Below are 19,244 nucleotides of genomic sequence, written 5' to 3'. Positions count from 1 at the left end.
GCAACAAAGTGGAATAAATGAGCTTGGAGAAACAATAACAAGGTTTTGCAGAGTGGTAGGTAGGGAAGGGGGAAAGTAAAACTATGTGCAACACAGACTGACATTATGTATAATACAGACATTAAACTAACATAAAGTTGGCTACACACACATGCACATAGTCATACGTAATTGTAGATCGTTCAATATGTTACAGTTGTAAAACTGACCCATCGAGCATGGTAAATGGGAATGGCAAGCAAGGTGGAAAAAGGAAATTTTAGACTTGGCTGTAAAAGTTGGCAAGTAAGGTGGGGAGGAAATTTTAGACTTGGCTGTAAAAGAGTCATAGGTTAGATTATGTAAACATCACACTTAAACCAATTGGCTTTTCCATATCCTTTCTTTCTTTTTTTTTTTTGTTTTTTTTGTTTTTGGGCCACACCCGTTTGACGCTCAGGGGTTACTCCTGGCTATGCGCTCAGAAATCACCCCTGGCTTGGGGGGACCATATGGGACGCCGGGGGATCGAACCGTGGTTCGTCCTACACTAGTGCTTGCAAGGTAGACACCTTACCTCTAGCGCCACCTTCCCAGCCCCCATATCCTTTCTTAAACATATCACAAAAGTTTTTTTTATAAATGCAAAACATCCTATAATGAGCACTATAGTAATAATTAAGAGCACTGAGTACTGTAGTGCAAGTCCAGACTACTCAGTTTTTTTCCTGTAGACTTCTGTGAAAAAAAAATTAGAACATTTTAGGGGGCTGGAGTGATAGCACAGCAGTAAGGCATTTGTCTTGCATGTGGCCAACACAGGACGGACCTCGGTTCAAATTCCTGTATCTCATATGGTCCCCCGTGCCTTCCCCCGTGCCTGCCAGGAGCAACTTCTGAGCACAGAGCCAGGAGTAACTCCTGAGCACTGCCGAATGTGGCCCCAAAAGACGAAAAACAGAAAACAAAAAAGTTTTTTTTTTTAATTTTTTTATTTTTAATTATGAGAACAAGGATGCAAAGAAAGAGGACAAGGTAAAGTTACAGTGGAAGGACAATCACCCATAACATAATTCTCAGAAGTCCCCTTGCTGATATCTTAACTTTTTTTTTTTTTTTTGGTTTTTGGTTTTTGGGCCACACCCTGTGACGCTCAGGGGTTACTCCTGGCTATGCGCTCAGAAGTTGCTCCTGGCTTCTGGGGGACCATATGGGACGCCGGGGGATCGAACCGCGGTCCGTCCTAGGCTAGCGCAGGCAAGGCAGGCACCTTACCTCCAGCGCCAGCGCCACCGCCCGGCCCCTGATATCTTAACTTTGAAATTTCAGCCAAAGAACCAAAGAAAAAGATTTTTAGTGGATGTATTTAAATTGAAAATGGGGGGGCCGGGCGGTGGCGCTGGAGGTAAGGTGCCTGCCTTGCCTGCGCTAGCCTAGGACGGACCGCGGTTCGATCCCCCGGTGTCCCATATGGTCCCCCAAGAAGCCAGGAGCAACTTCTGAGCGCATAGCCAGGAGTAACCCCTGAGCGTCACAGGGTGTGGCCCAAAAACCAAAAAAAAAAAAAAAAAAAAAATTGAAAATGGATTGCTAAAACATTTTTATAATGAGCACTGTAATGAGATTTTAGAGGATAGAGCACTGTAATGTGCCCAACTTCTTTCTTCATAGACTTCTGTAAACAAAAACATTAGAATGTTATTGCAGGGGGCTGGAGACATAGCACAAGCAGTAGGGCATTTGCCTTGCACGTGCTAACGTTGGATGGACCTCGGGTCGATCCCCCAGTGTCCCATATGGTCCCCCAAGCCAGGAGCGATTTCTGAGTGCATAGCCGGGAGTAACCCCTGAGTGTCACCGGGTGTGGCCCAAAAAGCAAACAAACAAACAAACAAACAAACAAACAAAACCCAAGAATATTATTGTAGACATATTAGTTTAAAAATAAATTACTAAAATATTATTTTTGGTTTTTTTTTTGGGGGGCCACACCCGGTGACACTCAGAGATAACTCCTGGCTATGCACTCAGAAATCGCTTCTGGCTTGGGGGACCATATGGGACACTGGGGATTGATCTGCCCTAGGTTAGCGCATGCAAGGCAAATGTCCTACCACTTGTGACACCACTCTGGCCCCTCTAAAACATTCTTTTTTTTTTTTTTTTGTTTTTGGGCCACACCCAGCGGTGCTCAGGGATTACTCCTGGCTGTCTGCTCAGAAATAGCTCCTGGCAGGCACGGGGGACCATATGGGACACCGGGATTCGAACCAACCACCTTTGGTCCTGGATCGGCTGCTTGCAAGGCAAACGCTGCTGTGCTATCTCTCTGGGCCCCTCTAAAACATTCTTTTTTTTTTTTTTTTTTTTTTTTTTTTTTTTTTTTTTTTTTTTTTTTTTTGGTTTTTGGGCCACACCCGGTGACGCTCAGGGGTTACTCCTGGCTATGCGCTCAGAAGTCGCTCCTGGCTTGGGGGACCATATGGGACGCCGGGGGATCGAACCGCGGTCCGTCTCCTAGGCTAGCGCAGGTAAGGCAGGCACCTTACCTCGAGCGCCACCGCCCGGCCCCTCTAAAACATTCTTATGATGAGCACTGTAATGAGAGTCCACGACATCCAGGTTCCTTTTCCAGAGATTCCTGTAGATAAAACCATCAAAACATTATTGGAGACTTCTTTAATTTGATTTATTTGTGGGGGGGCTTTTGGGTCACACCTGGCAAGTGCTCAGGGTTTTTTTCTGGCTCTGCGCTCAGAAATTGCTCCTGGCAGCCTTGGGGGACCTTATGGGATGCTGAGAATTGAACCGGGGTCCTTCTTGTGTTGGCTGCATGCAAGGCAAACACCCTGTCGCTGTGCTATCTCTCAGACCTCATGGAGACTTCTTTTATTTATTTATTTATTTATTTATTACTTATTTATTTATTTTGGTTTTGGGTCACACCCGGCATCGTTCAGGGGTTACTCCTGGTTCTCTGCTCAGAAATCTCTCCTAGCAGGCACGGGGGGGGGGGGGGGGGGGTGGGGACACGGACACGACGACACACTATATTGCATGCCAGGAATCAAACCAGGTCCCTCCGGGTCAGCTGCTTGCAAGGCTAACGCCCTACTGTTGTGCTCTCTCTCCAGCCCTGGAGACTTCTTTTAAAAGGCAATTAGCTGATCACCTTTGTCCCTGTTCAGGTGGCAGAAGTAATGGCCCCAATACTATTTCCACCTCTGGAAAGCAGGTGTGGAGCAACAGTCGCTGCAGGAAATATTCCAAAGTGTTTGTTTGGAAATATTCCAAACAAAGTGAAATAAGCTTGGCCAAGTCTCGTCAAGCCAAGAGAGGACGCTACCTGCTGGAACTGCAGTTTTTATTGAGTACAGAGACAAACTAGCAGATGAGTAAATGACAGAAGGCCTATCCTGAGCCAATTCTGCCCAGGTTTGCTTGAGACATGTATAATATGCTAAGTAGGAAAATCTCTGTTTTGGGTAAAACCAAGTTGTGAACAAGCAGATATAAAAAAAAAACAAGGGCTGGGCCCGGAGAGATAGCACAGCAGTGTTTGCCTTGCAAGCAGCCGATCCAGGAGCAAAGGTGGTTGGTTCGAATCCAGGTGTCCCATTTGGTCCCCCATGCCTGCCAGGAGCTATTTCTGAGCAGACAGCCAGGAGTAACCCCTGAGCACCGCCGGGTGTGGCCCAAAAACCAAACAAACAAACAAACAAACCAGGGGTAATTTTTGTTTCGTGTGAAACCAAGTTGTAAGTGGCAAGCCAACAGAGTAAGTCATAGGTTATTACAATTGGTGCATCTTTCCTCATATGACCTGAGCTCAGGTACAGTCTATTGCCACTTAGAATGGCACAATGTTACTCACATGTGCTGCTCTCTAACAGGTGGATTCTTAAGAACCCATCTGCCCTAGTTCTGCTGCGTATCTGCCCTTCTTTCCCTCCTTGGGTTTTGCCTCTTTCAGTTCTCTTCAAATTGTCTTTCCAAAACACTGATAGGATTGCATCACCTCTCTGCTTACAACAATGAGCTGACTGCTGAGTCATTACAGTGGATGAGGTGTTATTTATTTTTCATTTTATTTTATTATTATTATTTTTTTTTTTTGGTTTTTGGGCCACACCCGTTTGATGCTCAGGGGTTACTCCTGGCTATGAGCTCAGAAATCGCCCCTGGCTTGGGGAGACCATATGGGACGCCGGGGGATCGAACCGAGGTCCGTCCTACGCTAGCGCTTGTAAGGCAGACACCTTACCTCTAGCGCCACCTTCCCGGCCCCTATTTTTCATTTTACTTATTTATTGTTTGTGCTGAATCCACCTCCCAGCAGTGCTCAAGATTTACTCCTATCTGCACTTAGAGAGCACTCCTGGCTGGTGCAGGAATAACTCAGGGAAGGAACCATGGGGGATGCTGAAGATACGTTTGTGCAAGGCAAGTATCCTACCTACTGTACTATCTCTTTGATCTCAAAAAACAAAAAGAGCAGAGGTTTTGTTTGTTTTGGGCTGCACCCAGAAATGTTCAGGAATTATTCCTGCCTCTGAGCTCAGGGATCACTCCTGGTGGTTTTGGGAATCATAGATGGTGCCAGGAATCAATTCCTAGTTGGCCTCATGCAAGGCAAGCACCCTATCCACTAAATTATTGCTCCAGCCTCATACCAAAATATTTATTAGAACTATATATATATATATATACATATATATATATGTATACACACACACACTTACTTATATATTTGGTTTTTGCCCACATCCGGTGACACTTAGGATTTATTCCTGGCTATGTGCTCAGAAATCGCTCCTGGCTTGGGGGACCATATTGGACGCTGGGGGATCGAACTGTGGTCCATCCTAGGTTAGTGTGTGCAAGGCAAATGCCCTACCCCTTAACCACTGCTCCAGCCCTATAACTATAACTATATATATATATATATATATTGTTTTTGTTTTTGTTTTGTTTTGTTTTTTTTGGGCCACACCCAGTGATGCTCAGGGGTTACTTCTGGCTATGTGCTCAGAAATTGCTCCTTGCTTAGGGGACCATATGGGAAGCCTGGGGATCAAACTACGGTCTGTCCTAGGCTAGTGCTGGCAAGGCAAATGCCTTACCTCTCTGCACCATTGCTCTGGCCCCTATACTTGGATTATTTTTTTTTTTTTTTTAATCCTGCAAATGAATGTGCTCATGTCCTTCTCCCTCTAACTCATTTCACTTAGCATGATACTATTCCATGACAGTATGTACCACCAATACGATCCATATAGAAGCAAATTTCATTTCCTAAAGGCTGCTATAAATATATTATAATATTCTTTTTTAATATATATATATATTTTTTCTTGGTTTTTGAGTCACACCTGGCGGTGCTCAGGGATTACTCCTGGCTGTCTGCTCAGAAATAGCTCGGTAGGCACGGAGGACCATATGGGACACCGGGATTCGAACCAACCACCTTTGGTCCTGGATCGGCTGCTTGTAAGGCAAAGGCCGCTGTGCTATCTCTCTGGGCAATATTTTTAATTTTTGATTTTTATTATTACTTTGACCAAAGTGGATTACAAATCTTTCACAGTAATTTTTTAGGTACATAGTGATATTGAATCAGGGGCACTCCCACTACCAATGTTGTCCTCCCTCCACCCCTATTCCCAGCATGCATCCCACATCCCCCTCCTTTACCACCCAGGTTGCTAGTATAAGTGGTCCCCTCTGTGTCTAGCATGTCTGGTCATTTTTTTTTCTGGTCATTTTTTTTTTATTTCTACTTAATGTTCATACGACTGTGTAGTCTTGGTACCCTCCATTATTTCCCCCTCAATTTGTGAGGCGAGATAAGATGGTTCAAATTATGTGGTTCGTTTGAAGAAAAGAAAAAAAGTAAAGAAAATGGGGCAAAAATCAAAGAAGCAAAAAATGGGAGAATTCCTTCTAGAGGCTATAAATAGTTTAAGAGAAGAAAGGGAAAAGGGGAGAAACCTAACAACAATACAAAAAAATTAAAAAAAAAAAACCAAACAACTCGAAAAACACCACAGCAATAAAGATACCAACCACACAATAACCATGATCCTGAAATAAAAAACAAAAGCAGGGCCCGGAGAGATAGTACAGCAGCGTTTGCCTTGCAAGCAGCCGATCCAGGACCAAAGGTGGTTGGTTCGAATCCCGGTGTCCATATGGTCCCCCGTGCTGCCAGGAGCTATTTCTTTTTTTCTGTTTTGTTTTGTTTTTTGTTTTTTGGGTCACACCCGGCGGTGCTCAGGGGTTACTCCTAGCTGTTTGCTCAGAAATAGCTCCTGGCAGGCACGGGGGACCACATGGGACACCAGGATTCGAACCAGGATTCGAAAACCTTTGGTCCTGGATTGGCTGGTTGCAAGGCAAACACCGCTGTGCTTTCTCTCCGGGCCCATCAGGAACTATTTCTGAGCAGACAGCCAGGAGTATCCCCTGAGCACAGCTGGGTGTGGCCCAAAAACCAAACAAACAAACAAACAAAAAAGCAAAAACAAAAACAACAACAAAAAAAACAAAAAAAATATTTACAAAAAGTATATAATGTTCTTATTCACTCATCTCTTCTCAGGCACTTGGATTATTTTCAGGTTCTGGCTATTGTGACTCATGCTGAAATAAATTTAGGAGTGCAGATGTCGTTTTTGCTGTTGTGTGTTTGAGTCCCTAGGATATATTCCCTGGAGTGATAATGCTGGGTCTTATGGAAGCTCAATTTCTAGTTTTTTGAGGAATGTCCTTACTGTTTTCCAAAAAGCTGAATCAGCTGACATTCCCACCAGCAGTGATTGAGTCCTTTTCTCCTTGTATTTGCACCAGTACTGGTATTTCTTGTTCTTATTGATGTGCCATTCTCTGTGGTATAAGACAGTATCTCATTATGGTTTTGATTTGTATCTCCCTAATGATTAATGAGGTGGAGCAATTTTGGTCATTTGTATTTCTTCCATATATATTTAACACTGTGGTTATTTTTATTTATTTATTTATTTATTTATTTATTTATTTATTTATTTATTTATTTATTTATTGGTTTTTGGGCCACACCCAGCGTTGCTCAGGGGTTACTCCTGGCTGTCTGCTCAGAAATAGCTCCTGGCAGGCATGGGGGATCACATGGGACACCAGGATTCGAACCAACCACCTTAGGTCCTGGATCGGCTGCTTGCAAGGCAAACACCGTTGTGCTATCTCTTCGGGCCCAACACTGTGGTTATAAGGGTGTTCTACTTTTTTGGTTTTTGGGTCACACCCAGCAGTGCTCAGGGGTATTCTGGCTCTGTGCTCAGAAATAGCTCTTGGCAAGCTCAGGGGACCATATGGGATGCCTTGATGAATGGCAGTCTTTTCTGGGTTGGGCACATGCAAGGCGAACGCCTTACCTCTGTGCTATTATTGCTCAGGCCCCAAGGTTGTTCATAATAGAGTTTTTGTTTTCCACAGATAAAGTTGCTCATAAGTGAGTTACAGACATACAATGTACAACAGCCGTCACCAGTGCACATTTCCCTCCACCAAAGTCCCCAGTTTCCCTCTCACCCTCACTGATGCTCTCTACTTTTCTACTCACCCACTCCTACATGCCTTTGGGGTAGGCATTTTACTTTACTCTCTTTTTCTCTTTTCTTTTTTTGACACTGTGGTTTGCACTACTGTTATTGAAGAGGAGTGACATACATGTCACTTTATCCCCTTTGAGCACCCAATTCTTGTCCAGAACAATCAGTTCATACTACCATTTTTTTTTTTTTTTTTTTGGTTTTTGGGCCACACCCGGCAGTGCTCATGGGTTACTCCTGGCTGTCTGCTCAGAAATAGCTCCTGGCAGGCACGGGGGACCATATGGGACACCGGGATTTGAACCAACCACCTTTGGTCCTGGATCGGCTGCTTTCAAGGCAAACGCTGCTGTGCTATCTCTCCGGGCCCATACTACCATTTTCATAGTAGACCTTTCTCTACTCTAAGTGCAAACTCTGCTCTTTGTGGAAAGCTTCCTACCACAGACTAATCCTCCTGATCCTCATCTCTATTGTTTCTGAATATCATCCCCACACTATATTTTATTTTCCTAATATCCCATAATTGAGTGTGATCCTTCTTTGTTTGTTCTTGTCCCTCTGACTCATTTCATTCAGCATAATATTCTCCATGTCCATCCATTATAAGCAAATTTCATGGTTTCATTTTCCTAAAGGCTCCATAGTATTCCATTGTATAGCTGTGCCACAGTTTCTTTAGCCACTCATCTGTTGTTGGGCATCTGGATTACTTCCAGATTCTGGCTATTGTAAATTGCTAATAGTATCACAGCTATTGCTGTGATGAACATAGGAACGCAGAGGGCATTTTTGTATTATGTTTTGTGTTCTTAGGGTATTTTCCTAGGAATGGTATTCTTGGATCATACTGAGCTCAATTTCCAGATTTTTGAGGAATATCTGTATTGTTTTCCAGAAAGGCTAGACTAGACAGCATTCCCACCAGCAATGAATGAGAGTCCCTTTCTTTTTTTTTTTTTTTTTTGTTTTGTTTTGTTTTGTTTTTTTTTGTTTTTGGGCCACACCCGGTTGTGCTCAGGGGTTTACTCCTGGCTGTCTGCTCAGAAATAGCTCCTGGTTGGGCCCGGAGAGATAGCACAGTGGTGTTTGCCTTGCAAGCAGCCCATCCAGGACCAAAGGTGGTTGGTTCGAATCCCGGTGTCCCATATGGTCCCCCGTGCCTGCCAGGAGCTATTTCTGAGCAGACAGCCAGGAGTAACCCCTGAGCACCGCCGGGTGTGGCCCAAAAACCAAAAAAAAAAAAAAAAAAAAAAAAAAGAAATAGCTCCTGGCAGGCACGGGGACCATATGGGACACCAGGATTTGAACCAACCACCTGTAGCCCTGGATCGGCTGCTTGCAAGGCAAACGCCACTGTGCTATCTCTCCAGGCCCGAGAGTCCCTTTCTCCCCTCACCTTTGCCAGCAACTGGTTGTTCTTGTTCTTTGTGATGTGTGCCATTTTCTGTGGTGTGAGATGATAACTCATTGTTGTTTTGATTTGCATCTCCTTGATGATTAATGATATGAAGCATTTTTTTCATGTGCCTTTTGGCCATCTGTATTTCTTCTTTGAGAAAATGTTCATTTTTCTCTCCATATATATATTTTTTGTTTGTTTGTTTTTGGGCCACATCCAGTGATACTCAGGGGTTACTCCTGGCTATGCACACAGAAATTGCTCCTGGCTTGTGGGACCATATGGGATGCCAGGGGATTGAACCTCGGTCCGTCCTAGGACGCGTGCAAGGCAAATGCCTTTACTGCTTGCGCCACTGCTCCGGCTGCTTTCTCCCCATTTTCTGATGGGGCTAGATTTTTTTTGTTAAGTTCTGCCAGTACTTTATATATATTAGATATTAATCCTTTATCAGATGGGTATTGGGTGAATAATTTCTTCTATTCCATGGATAGCCTTTTTATTCTATCACTGTTTCCTTTGAAATGCAGAAGCTTCTCAGTTTAACATAGTCCCATTTGTTTATCTCTGCTTCCACTTGCTTGGACAGGAAACACCATTTTCTCTTTGAAGATGCCTTTAGGCTCAATGTCATGAAGTGTTTTGCCTACGTTTTCCTCTATCACCTTATGGTTTCAGGTCTGATATAAGCACTTTAATCCTTTTTGGTTTTTGGGTCACACCTGGCATCGATCAGGGGCTACTCCTGGCTCTGTGCCCAGAAATAACCCCTGGCAAGCTCAGGGGACCACATGGGATGCTAGGAATCGAACCACTATCTGTCCTGGGTTGGCCATGTGCAAGGCAAACACCCTCCACTGTGCTATCTCTCCGGCCCCCTCTTAAAACCTTTTGATTTGACCTTTGTGCGTGTGTTTTAAAGAGAAGTCTGAGTTCACTTTTTTTTTTTTTTTGCATGTAATTGACCAGTTTTCCCAATACTACTCTTTAACAAATGCCCATCCTTTGACTTTGAGTCTATGTTTGCTTTGGCTATTCAGATGTGCTTCTTTTTTTGGGGAGGGGAGGGCACACACCCTGTGATGCTTAGGGGTTATTCCTGTCTCTGTGCACAAAAATTAGTCTTGGCAGGCTCAGGGGACTATTTGGAATTCTGGGGATCAAACCCGAGTCAGCTGCATGCATGATAAATTCCTTACCTGCTATGCTATCTCTCGAGTCCCCAGATGTGCTTCTTGCAGACAGCAAAATGTTGTATTCAACTTTTTTGTTTGTTTTGTTTGTTTTGGGGTCACATCCGGCAGCACTCAGGGGTTATTTCTGGCTCTACACTCTGAAATTGCTCCTGGCAGGCTTGGGGGACCATATGGGATGCCAGGATTAGAACCACTGTCCTTCTGCATACAAGGCAAATGCCCTACCTCCATGCTATCTCTCTGGCCCCCTGTATTCAACTTTTTGATCCATTTTGTCACACTGTGTCTCTTAACTGGTGCATTTAGTCCATTGACATTGAGAGAGATTATTGTCATGGGATAAAGTGTCATCTTTGTGCAGTAGTTTAGTGTGTGTGATGGATCTGCCTTGCCTAAAGTAGAACCTTCAGTTCCTCCTTTTTTTTTTTTTTTTCTCTTTCAGCTCCTCTTTAAGGTTAGTTTTGTGTCTGTAAAGTTTCTGAGCTGAGCTGTTGTTTATTTGTGAAGCAATGCATTCTTCCTTCAAACCTAAATGAAAGTCTGGCTAGCTGAAGTATCCTTGGCAAATCATTCATTTTATTGTTTTGTCACTATATCCCACCACTGCCTTTGGGCCTTGAAAGTTGCTGTGATAAATCTTAAAAATTCTTCTTTGGGGGCCGGGCGGTGGCGCTAAAGGTAAGGTGTCTGCCTTGCCTGCGCTAGCCTTGGACGGACCTCGGTTTGATCCCCCGGTGTCCCATATGGTCCCCCAAGCCAGGAGCAACTTCTGAGCACATAGCCAGGAGTAACCCCTGAGTGTTACTGGGTGTGGCCCAAAAACCAAAAAAAAAAAAAAAATTCTTCTTTGGGGACCGGAGTAATAGCACAGCAGTAGAACATTTGCCTTGCAGTGGCCAACCCCGGAGGGGCCCCAGTTTGATTCCCAGCAGCCCATATGGTTCCCCGAGCCTGCCAGGAGCAATTTCTGAGTGCAGAGCCAGGAGTAACCCCTGAGCAATGCTGGCTGTGATCCAACCCCCCCTCCCCCCAAAAAAGCTTCTTTGTATGTAGCTTCCCTTTTTGATGTGGTTTTATTCTCAGTATTCTATCTCTGTGGTTTTCATCATTGTCAACAGTATGTGTCTTAGGGTACTTTACTTTGGATCTCTTTTAGTGTGTACTCTTTAAGCATCCAGGATGTGGTTGCTTGCTTGCTTTAGTTTAGAGAATTTCTCAACAATGATGTTCTTGATTGTTGATTTTTCTTTATTTTTTTGGTTTTTGGGCCACACCCGGTGGTGCTCAGGAGTTACTCCTGGCTGTCTACTCAGAAATAGCTCCTGGCAGGCACGGGGGACCATATGGGACACCGGGATTCAAACCAACCACCTTTGGTCCTGGATCAGCTGCTTGCAAGGCAAACACCACTGTGCTATCTCTCCGGGCCCTGATTGTTGATTCTTCATGGGGGTTTTCTTTCTGGGTCTCTGGGACTCCAAGGATTCTTATGTTGTTCCTATTGAGTTTATCTCAGAGTTCTATTGTCATTGGATTGCTTTCTTTTTTTTTTTTTTTTTTTTTTTTTTGGTTTTTGGGCCACACCCTGTGACGCTCAGGGGTTACTCCTGGCTATGTGCTCAGAAGTTGCTCCTGGCTTCTTGGGGGACCATATGGGACGCCGGGGGATCGAACCACGGTCCGTCCTAGGCTAGCGCAGGCAAGGCAGGCACCTTACCTCCAGCGCCACCGCCCGGCCCCGGATTGCTTTCTTTAAGGATTTTTTCCAGCCTCTTTCGTTGTATGGAGGTGTTATGCAGTTCATCTTCTAGCTATAGATTTTGTCCTCAGTGGGTGTTACTCTGCTGATGAGGCTTTCCATTGAGGTTTTCATTTCACCTACCATAATGTTTTTCAGCCATAATATATATATATATATATATATATATATATATATATTAGTATTTGGTTATACCTAGTGGTTCTCAGGGGTTATTCCTTTGAGTTCTGTGCTCAGAAATTACTCTGGCAGGCTTGGGGTCCATATAGGATGCCAGGGATAAAACCCAGTAGTCCACATGCAAGTCAAACACCTACCTGTTGTTCTATCACGCTGGCCCCAAGCCCTGATATTTCTATATGATGTTTTCTCATTTCTACTCTCATATCCTCTTGAATCTTACAGGTTGTCTGTTCCATTGTTTCTTTGAGATCTTTGAACATCCTTAACATTTCCTCTCTAAAGTTCTTATCAGAGAAGTTATATAGGTGGCTGTGTTGGGTGGGTTTCCAGAAGTAGCATCTTTAGTCACAAGGTATGGTGGGGTTCTAAGTAGTTTTTCCATTGTGACCTTTTTGGGTGGTACTGTTTTATTTGTGGTGGTGTGGATCCTTGACTGGAAGAAATGGCCCAAACTCCACCCACAGCTGGTAAATTGCTGAAGTTGGGTTCATGCACCTAAGCTCCATTCAAACTGGTGCTTTTTAGGTCCGAACTCTGGATACTACTCAGAGCTGCTCTTGCTGTTCTCACACATCTCAGCTCAATTCCAGCCATTTGTCTTTCTTCTTTAAGGAAGTTTCTTTTTTTTTTTTAATTTTTAATTTTATTTTTATTTATTTTTTAAACACCGTGATTACAAACATGATTGTAGTTTGGTTTCAGTCATACAAAGAACAGCCCCCTTCACCAGTGCAACATTCCCACCACCAATGCCCCCTACCACCTTCCTCCCTCACCTCCTGCCTGTATTCGAGACAAACATTCTACTTCTACTCATTAATATTGTCATAGTAGTTGTTAGTGAAGTTCTTTTTCTTTTTCTTTTCTTTTTTTTTCCCTTTATTTATTTTTGGGTTTTGGGTCACACCCGGCAGCACTCAGGGGCCACTCCTGACTCTACGCTCAGAAATCGCTCCTGGCAGTCTCGGGGGACCATATGGGATGCCGGGATTTGAACCACCATCCTTCTGCATGTAAGGAAAGTGCCCTACCTCCATGCTATCTCTCCAGCCCCAGCGAAGTTTTTTTCTAACTGCACTTATCACTCTTTGTGGTAAGCTTCATATCATGAGCTGGTCCTTCTGGCCCTCATCTCTGGGGATTATAATAATAATGTCTTTTCTTTTTCTTTTTTTTTTTTTTTGGTTTTTGGGCCACACCCTTTTGACGCTCAGGGGTTACTCCTGGCTATGTGCTCAGAAATCGCCCCTGGCTTGGGGGGACCATATGGGACGCCAGGGGATCGAACTGTGGTCCGTCCTACGCTAGCGCTTGCAAGGCAGACACCTTACCTCTAGCGCCACCTTCCCGGCCCCGTCTTTTATTTTTCTTAAAACCCATAGATCAGTGAGATCATTCTGTGTCTCTCTCTTTCCCTCTGGCTTATTTCACTCACATGTACTTCCATGTATAGGAAAATTTCATGACTTCATCTCTCCTGACAGCTGCATAATATTCCATTGTGTATGTGTTTGAGAACGTTTCTTTCTTTCTTTCTTTCTTTCTTTCTTTCTTTCTTTCTTTCTTTCTTTCTTTCTTTCTTTCTTTCTTTCTTTCTTTCTTTCTTTCTTTCTTTCTTTCTTTCTCTCTCTCTCTCTCTCTCTCTCTCTCTCTCTCTCTCTCTCTCTCTCTCTCTCTCTCACGGGGAACCATATGGGATGCCAGGATTCGAACTGATGACCTCCTGCATAAAAGGCAAACGCCTTACCTTCATGCTATCTCTCCGGCCCCTTTCTTTCTTTTTTTTTTTTTTGGTTTTTGGGTCACACCCGGCGTTGCTCAGGGGTTACTTCTGGCTGTCTGCTCAGAAATAGCTCCTGGCAGGCACGGGGGACCATATGGGACACCTGGATTCGAACCAACCACCTTTGGTCCTGGATCAGCTGCTTGCAAGGCAAACACCGCTGTGCTATCTCTCCGGGCCCTCTTTCTTTTTTTTTTTTTTTTTGGTTTTTGGGTCACACCCGGCGTTGCTCAGGGGTTACTCCTGGCTATGCGCTCAGAAGTTGCTCCTGGCTTCTTGGGGGACCATATGGGACGCCGGGGGATCGAACCGCGGTCCATCCTAGGCTAGCGCAGGCAAGGCAGGCACCTTACCTCCAACGCCACCGCCCGGCCCTACCTCTTTCTTTTTTTTTGAGTGAGTTTCTATTCATCTTTTCTCCCTAGTTTTTGGATAGGTTAGGTGTTTCTTTTTTCTTTTTTGTTTGTTTTTGGGTCACACCTGGCAGTGCTCAAAGGTTACTCCTGCCTCTGCACTCAGAAATTCCTCCTGGCAGACTCCCATGACCATAGAAGGATGCCGAGGATTGAACCCTGGTTAGCCGTGTGCAAGGCAAATGCTCTCCCCACTGTGTTATCGCTCCAGTCCCCAGATTGGGTGTTTTTCTTGTTAAATTCTACTAGCCTTGTATATGTTGAATTTTAATTTCTTGTTCATGGGTGTTAATCTCTCCCACTCTGTGGGTGATCTTTATATCCTGTTTGTCTTGTTATCATTTCCCTTGAGGGCTTACTTCTGGCTCTGCACTCAGGGTTACTCCTAATGGATGCTCAAGGGCCACATGGGATACCAGGGATCAAACTCAGGTTGACTAAGTGCAAGCCAAGCACTCTAACCATTATCCTATCTTTCCTCTTCTCCCTAAATTTGGTGAAAATGTTTTGGTTGTGTGTGTGTGTGTGTGTGTGTGTGTGTGTGTGTGTGTGTTTTGAAGTGGTTTTTGGGTATGGTTTTGGGTAGGTGCTCAGGAGGTTACTCCAGGTTCTGCATTCAGGAATCACTCCTGACTTGCTTGGAAGACCATATAGGGTGCCGGGATTTGAACCTAGGTTAGCCACACTATGTGCAAATTAAATGCCCTACCCTCTGTACTAGCGCTGTAGTTCCTTATTTTTTTGAGTTTTATAAATTCTTTACATAGCTTGTAATTTAACCCTTTGTCAGATGTATGATGAGCAAATATTCTCTTGAATTCTTTAGGATGCCTTTTCATGCTAAACTGAGTTTCTGTTGCAAAGTTCTTTCCTTGTCTGCACCCTAAAAAGTCTGGTTTCTTAGGGCAGCAATGTTGATGCTCTTTTTGGTAGATTAATGGTTTTAGATTAGACCTGAACTTGTTTTTGTTTTGTTTTGGTGTGACACCAGGTAATAGTTGGGGGATTACTCCCAGAGATGCTTGGGGATTGCTCCTTGAGAGGTTCTGGGTGGAACATGAAGTGCCAGAGATTGAATTCAGGCCCACATGTAAAGTGAACTCTGTAGCCCTTTGGACTATCTCCCTAGTCCTTAACCAGAGTTTAAATTCTCACTTAGGCATCTTTGGGATACATAAAAGTAATTTATTCTCCCTTATCCTCAGTTATCTCATCTATAAAATGAGGATAATAAAACTGCCTTTCTCAAGGTCTGTAGAACAAATGAGATCAAACATTAGGGTTCAGCTCAATGGCTCATTCCAGACTAGAGTAGCCCTGAAGTACAGCAGGGAAAGGCTCCAAAAACAAGCCAAAAAGTACAGAAACAATATCATAAGAGGGTGTGTGTGTGGTGGGGAGGGAGTGTGCAGCCATTTGTCTGGATAGCTCCTGAGCACTACTAAGTATGACTAAACCAAAACCAAATGAAAATGTATGTAAAGAAGAGAGACAGTAAAAAAAAAAAAAAAAAAAAAGAAGAGAGACAGAGTGGGGTGGGACTGTGTGTGTGTGTGTGTGTGTGTGTGTGTGTGTGTGTGTGAATATAATCCACATAGTCCTTTCAGAAAGAGCTTCAGACTTTCCTCTCTTCTCTTCATACATTCTTTTCAGCTTTCTGGGTTCAAAGCCAGGAAGCTCAGGACTACAAAATGACAACCCTACCAGGGTCAATTTGCCGGGTCATGGCTAAGCAAAGGACAATGATTTCTGGTAGTCCACGAGGAAAAAGAAAGTCCAAGTGCAGAGACATCGCCATATCTCTTAGGGAAGAAAAGAAAGAGGGGAGCAGCAGAAACTTCCTGAGTCACTCTGGTGTGCGGGGAGGCCCGATACCCAAGAAGGAGTGCCTGACAGCTATGTAAGAAAGATTCCCCAGAAAAGATGCCCGCAACAGTCCAGCCAGTTGCTATTGCAGCTTCTCTTCCACCTTCTCTTCTTGGGGGTGCCTTTAGGGGACCTGGGCGAACCCGGACTGTGCCAGCCAAGGTGGTGCTGGGGCGGGGCTTTTCCCTCCAGCCCCGAGGGATGGTGCTGGCACAGCAGACCTGGAGAGGGACTGCGGTGGGGCTCGACCTTGGCAATTGAGCGCCTCGGGGCCTAGCCGGCTGCCTGGCAACGGCGCTTCCCTCCTCCTCCCTTCTTCTCTCCTCCCTCCCTCTGTCCTCTCTTCCCCTCCACTCCCCTCTTCCTTCTCTCCTCTCTTCCCTTCTCTTCCTCCCCTTTCTCCCCTCCTCTTCCCCTCCCTCTCCCTCCCCTTTCTCTTCCCTCCCTCCTCTCTTCTCTTCCTCCTCCTCCCCTCCCTCCCCTCCCCTAATCTTCCCCTCTCCCCCTCCCTTCCCTCTCTTCTTCTCCCTCACCCCTCATTCCCCTCCCCTCTCCCCTCCCTTCCTTCCCTCCCTTCTCTCACACCTCTCGACTCCCTCCCCCTCTCCCCTCCCCTCCCTCCATCCCTTCTCTCCCACCCCTCATCTCCCCTCCCCTCTCCCCCTTCCTTCCCCTCCCTCTTCTCTCCCACCCCTCCCCTCCCTTCCCCTCTCCCCTCCCTTTCCTCCCTCCCTTCTCTCCCACCCCTTCTCTCCCTCCCCCTCTCCCCTCCCTCCCCTCTCCCCTCCCTTCCCTTCCTATCTTCTCTCCCAACCCTCATCTCCCCTCTCCTCTCCCCTCCCTCCCCTCATCTCCCTCTTCCCTCCCCTCCTCCCCTCCCCTCATCTCCCCTCCCCTTTCTCCCTTCCCCGCCTCCCCTCTTGCCCCGCCCCTCCCCTGCGAGCCCCGCCCTCCCTCCCCTGCCCTCCCCTCCCCGCCCTCCCGCCCCGCCGCCTCGGCGCAGCTGCAGCTGCGGCCGCATCCCAAGCCCGCGGGTCTGAGGCGCCGGTCGGGCCGCGGCGAGGGAGCGGAGGGAGCGCCCGAGTGACCGCTCGCATTCGCATTGGCATTGGCATCGGCGCGGCGCTGGCCGGGATGTGGGGCGAGCTGAGCGGCGTGTCCGGGGCCGCCCTGGCCTGCTGCCTCGTGGCGGCCGCCTTGGCCGTGCGCTGGTCGGGGCGGCGCGGGGCGGCGCGGGGCGCGGTGAGCCGCGCGCGGGGCCGGCAGCGAGCCGCCCTGGACGCCATGGAGCAGGCGGCGCGGCGCTTCCGGCTCCAGGTGCGCGGCGGGCGGGCGCGGGCGCGGGCGGGCGCGGGGCGGGCGCGCGCGGCGGGAGCGCAGGTGGCGCCGCGGGGGCGGACGGCCGGGGGGCAACTTTCCGGGACCTTCTGGGTCGCAGAGGCCAGGTGCGGGAGAAGAACCTCCAGCACGGGATGGGCAGGGGTAGAACCCCAAAGAACCGAGAGGCAGGATGCCCGCAGGCTTCAGGAATTAGGGCGAGACGGTTGACAGGAGTCTGAGCAGAACCTCACGGCGCAGAGCTGCAAACCCTGAGCTCTGTGGGGTGCGAAGTGGGGCCGAGGGAAGGGATTTTCCTCACCCCAACCTAAGCAGTTCTCCTAGAGTCTCCCTCAGGCAGATCCTGCCCACGCGTTTCTGCCTCAGCCCCCAACCCGACCCCCCTTTCCAGGGCAGGTTTCATCCCGTCCCTTCCCTGGTGGTCTGCCAGCATGCCAGCAAGCCTCTCTCCCCGACTCCCCTCTAGATTGCTCGGGGTGTGCATGGAGGGGTGGGTGGGGAGAGGGATCTGCAAGAGGAGAGACTTCAGGGCAGGTTTCATCCCATCCCTTCCCTGGTGGTCTGCCAGCAAACCTCTCTCCCCGACTCCCTCTAGGTTGCTCCGGGTGTGCATGGAGGGGTGGGTGGGGAGGGGGATCTGCAAGAGGAGACTTCCCTAATGGTGTCGGACCCTAGACTACTTAGTCCAAACGCTCATCTCTGCTGGTTCCCTGCCCCCCCCCCCCCAATTGTGCACCTGGGAAGAAGGTGAGGAGGAGCACTTGAACTCAGTGCTGCTCAATTATTTTCTGCCATGCCCCCCTGGGAAGAAGAAAACCATTTCCGCGCCCCCCCCACGCGCGACTGTAAATAGTATCTTTATTTTTAAAAAAAAAACTTGAACCTGCAGAACAAAAATATATAAAGTAATTTGAGCTGATTTTTTTCATCAGAGGTGGTATCTGGATGAACGGCTACCATGCAGCACGTTCTGCAATGCTTAGCTTTTTCGAAGCGGGTTTTCAAGCAGGACACAGCGACTCTCAGCTCCAGAGAATGACAGAGACATAAACATGGGGCTTAGCTTGTTAGGACTGTGTTTGCCGAGGTCAAACGGGGTGGGGTGGGGGGAGCGCCCCACTGTTTGGAAACCACTGCTTTAACTGAATTTGAGGCCGACAGCCCAATAATCTTTTCAGGTGCTGGGGGGAGTTGCAGAGTCAGAGGGAGCTCTCCCCTGGGGGAGCAAGGAGAAGACGCTGCCGGGATTCTGGAAATCTCGGGGAATGGCATTTAGTGAGGACTCAGCCGAGGTAGGATTTCTGCCCTAGGCAGAGCTGGAGTCAGGTGGATACCCGAGGAGAGCAGCGATTTGGAGGAACTCAGTGTTTTGCCGCAGGAAATTGGCTCGACCTTTCTTGGGTCAGATTATTGTCGTAGTTGTTTATTTGTTGAAGCCCAGATGTTTGTTTCCTGCCTTTATCAAGATGATGGACAGGTTTACTATTCTCCGGTTTTGGGGTCTATGCCTTACACATGGGAGACCCTGGAGTCGAGTTCAAACTGCCTCCTCCTATCCCCCATGAGAACAGATTCTTAACCCTGTGTAGAGTGTAGTCCTTTTCTGGCTCAGCTCCAGAGCTGCCCTTCTCGAGGATCTATGCCATCTAGGTCAATGTGGGGACCCTCTGCGCTCTGGAGGCCTGAAGTCCTCATTTTTGTTGTTTTTTGTTTTGGGTCACACCTGGCAGCGCTCA

The 19,244-nt window shown here is 46.9% G+C and overlaps 1 protein-coding gene across 1 annotated transcript in view; it reads left to right on the top strand.

Moving 5' to 3' along the window:
* The first annotated feature begins 218 nt into the window (after positions 1-218).
* The window catches only part of FAAH (fatty acid amide hydrolase), a 38,857-nt gene continuing 19,831 nt past the window's right edge, over positions 219-19,244 (top strand). The window contains exons 1-2 of the mRNA XM_049775492.1: positions 219-243; positions 17,174-17,487. Of these exons, the coding sequence (XP_049631449.1) occupies positions 219-243; positions 17,174-17,487 (339 nt within the window). The remainder of the gene's footprint in view (positions 244-17,173; positions 17,488-19,244) is intronic.

The sequence above is a fragment of the Suncus etruscus genome, chromosome 6, assembly GCF_024139225.1.
Source record: "Suncus etruscus isolate mSunEtr1 chromosome 6, mSunEtr1.pri.cur, whole genome shotgun sequence".
Classification (NCBI taxonomy): Eukaryota; Metazoa; Chordata; class Mammalia; order Eulipotyphla; family Soricidae; genus Suncus; species Suncus etruscus.
The sequence above is the reverse complement of the archived record's forward strand: the minus strand, read 5'-3'. Positions and strand labels throughout refer to the sequence as shown.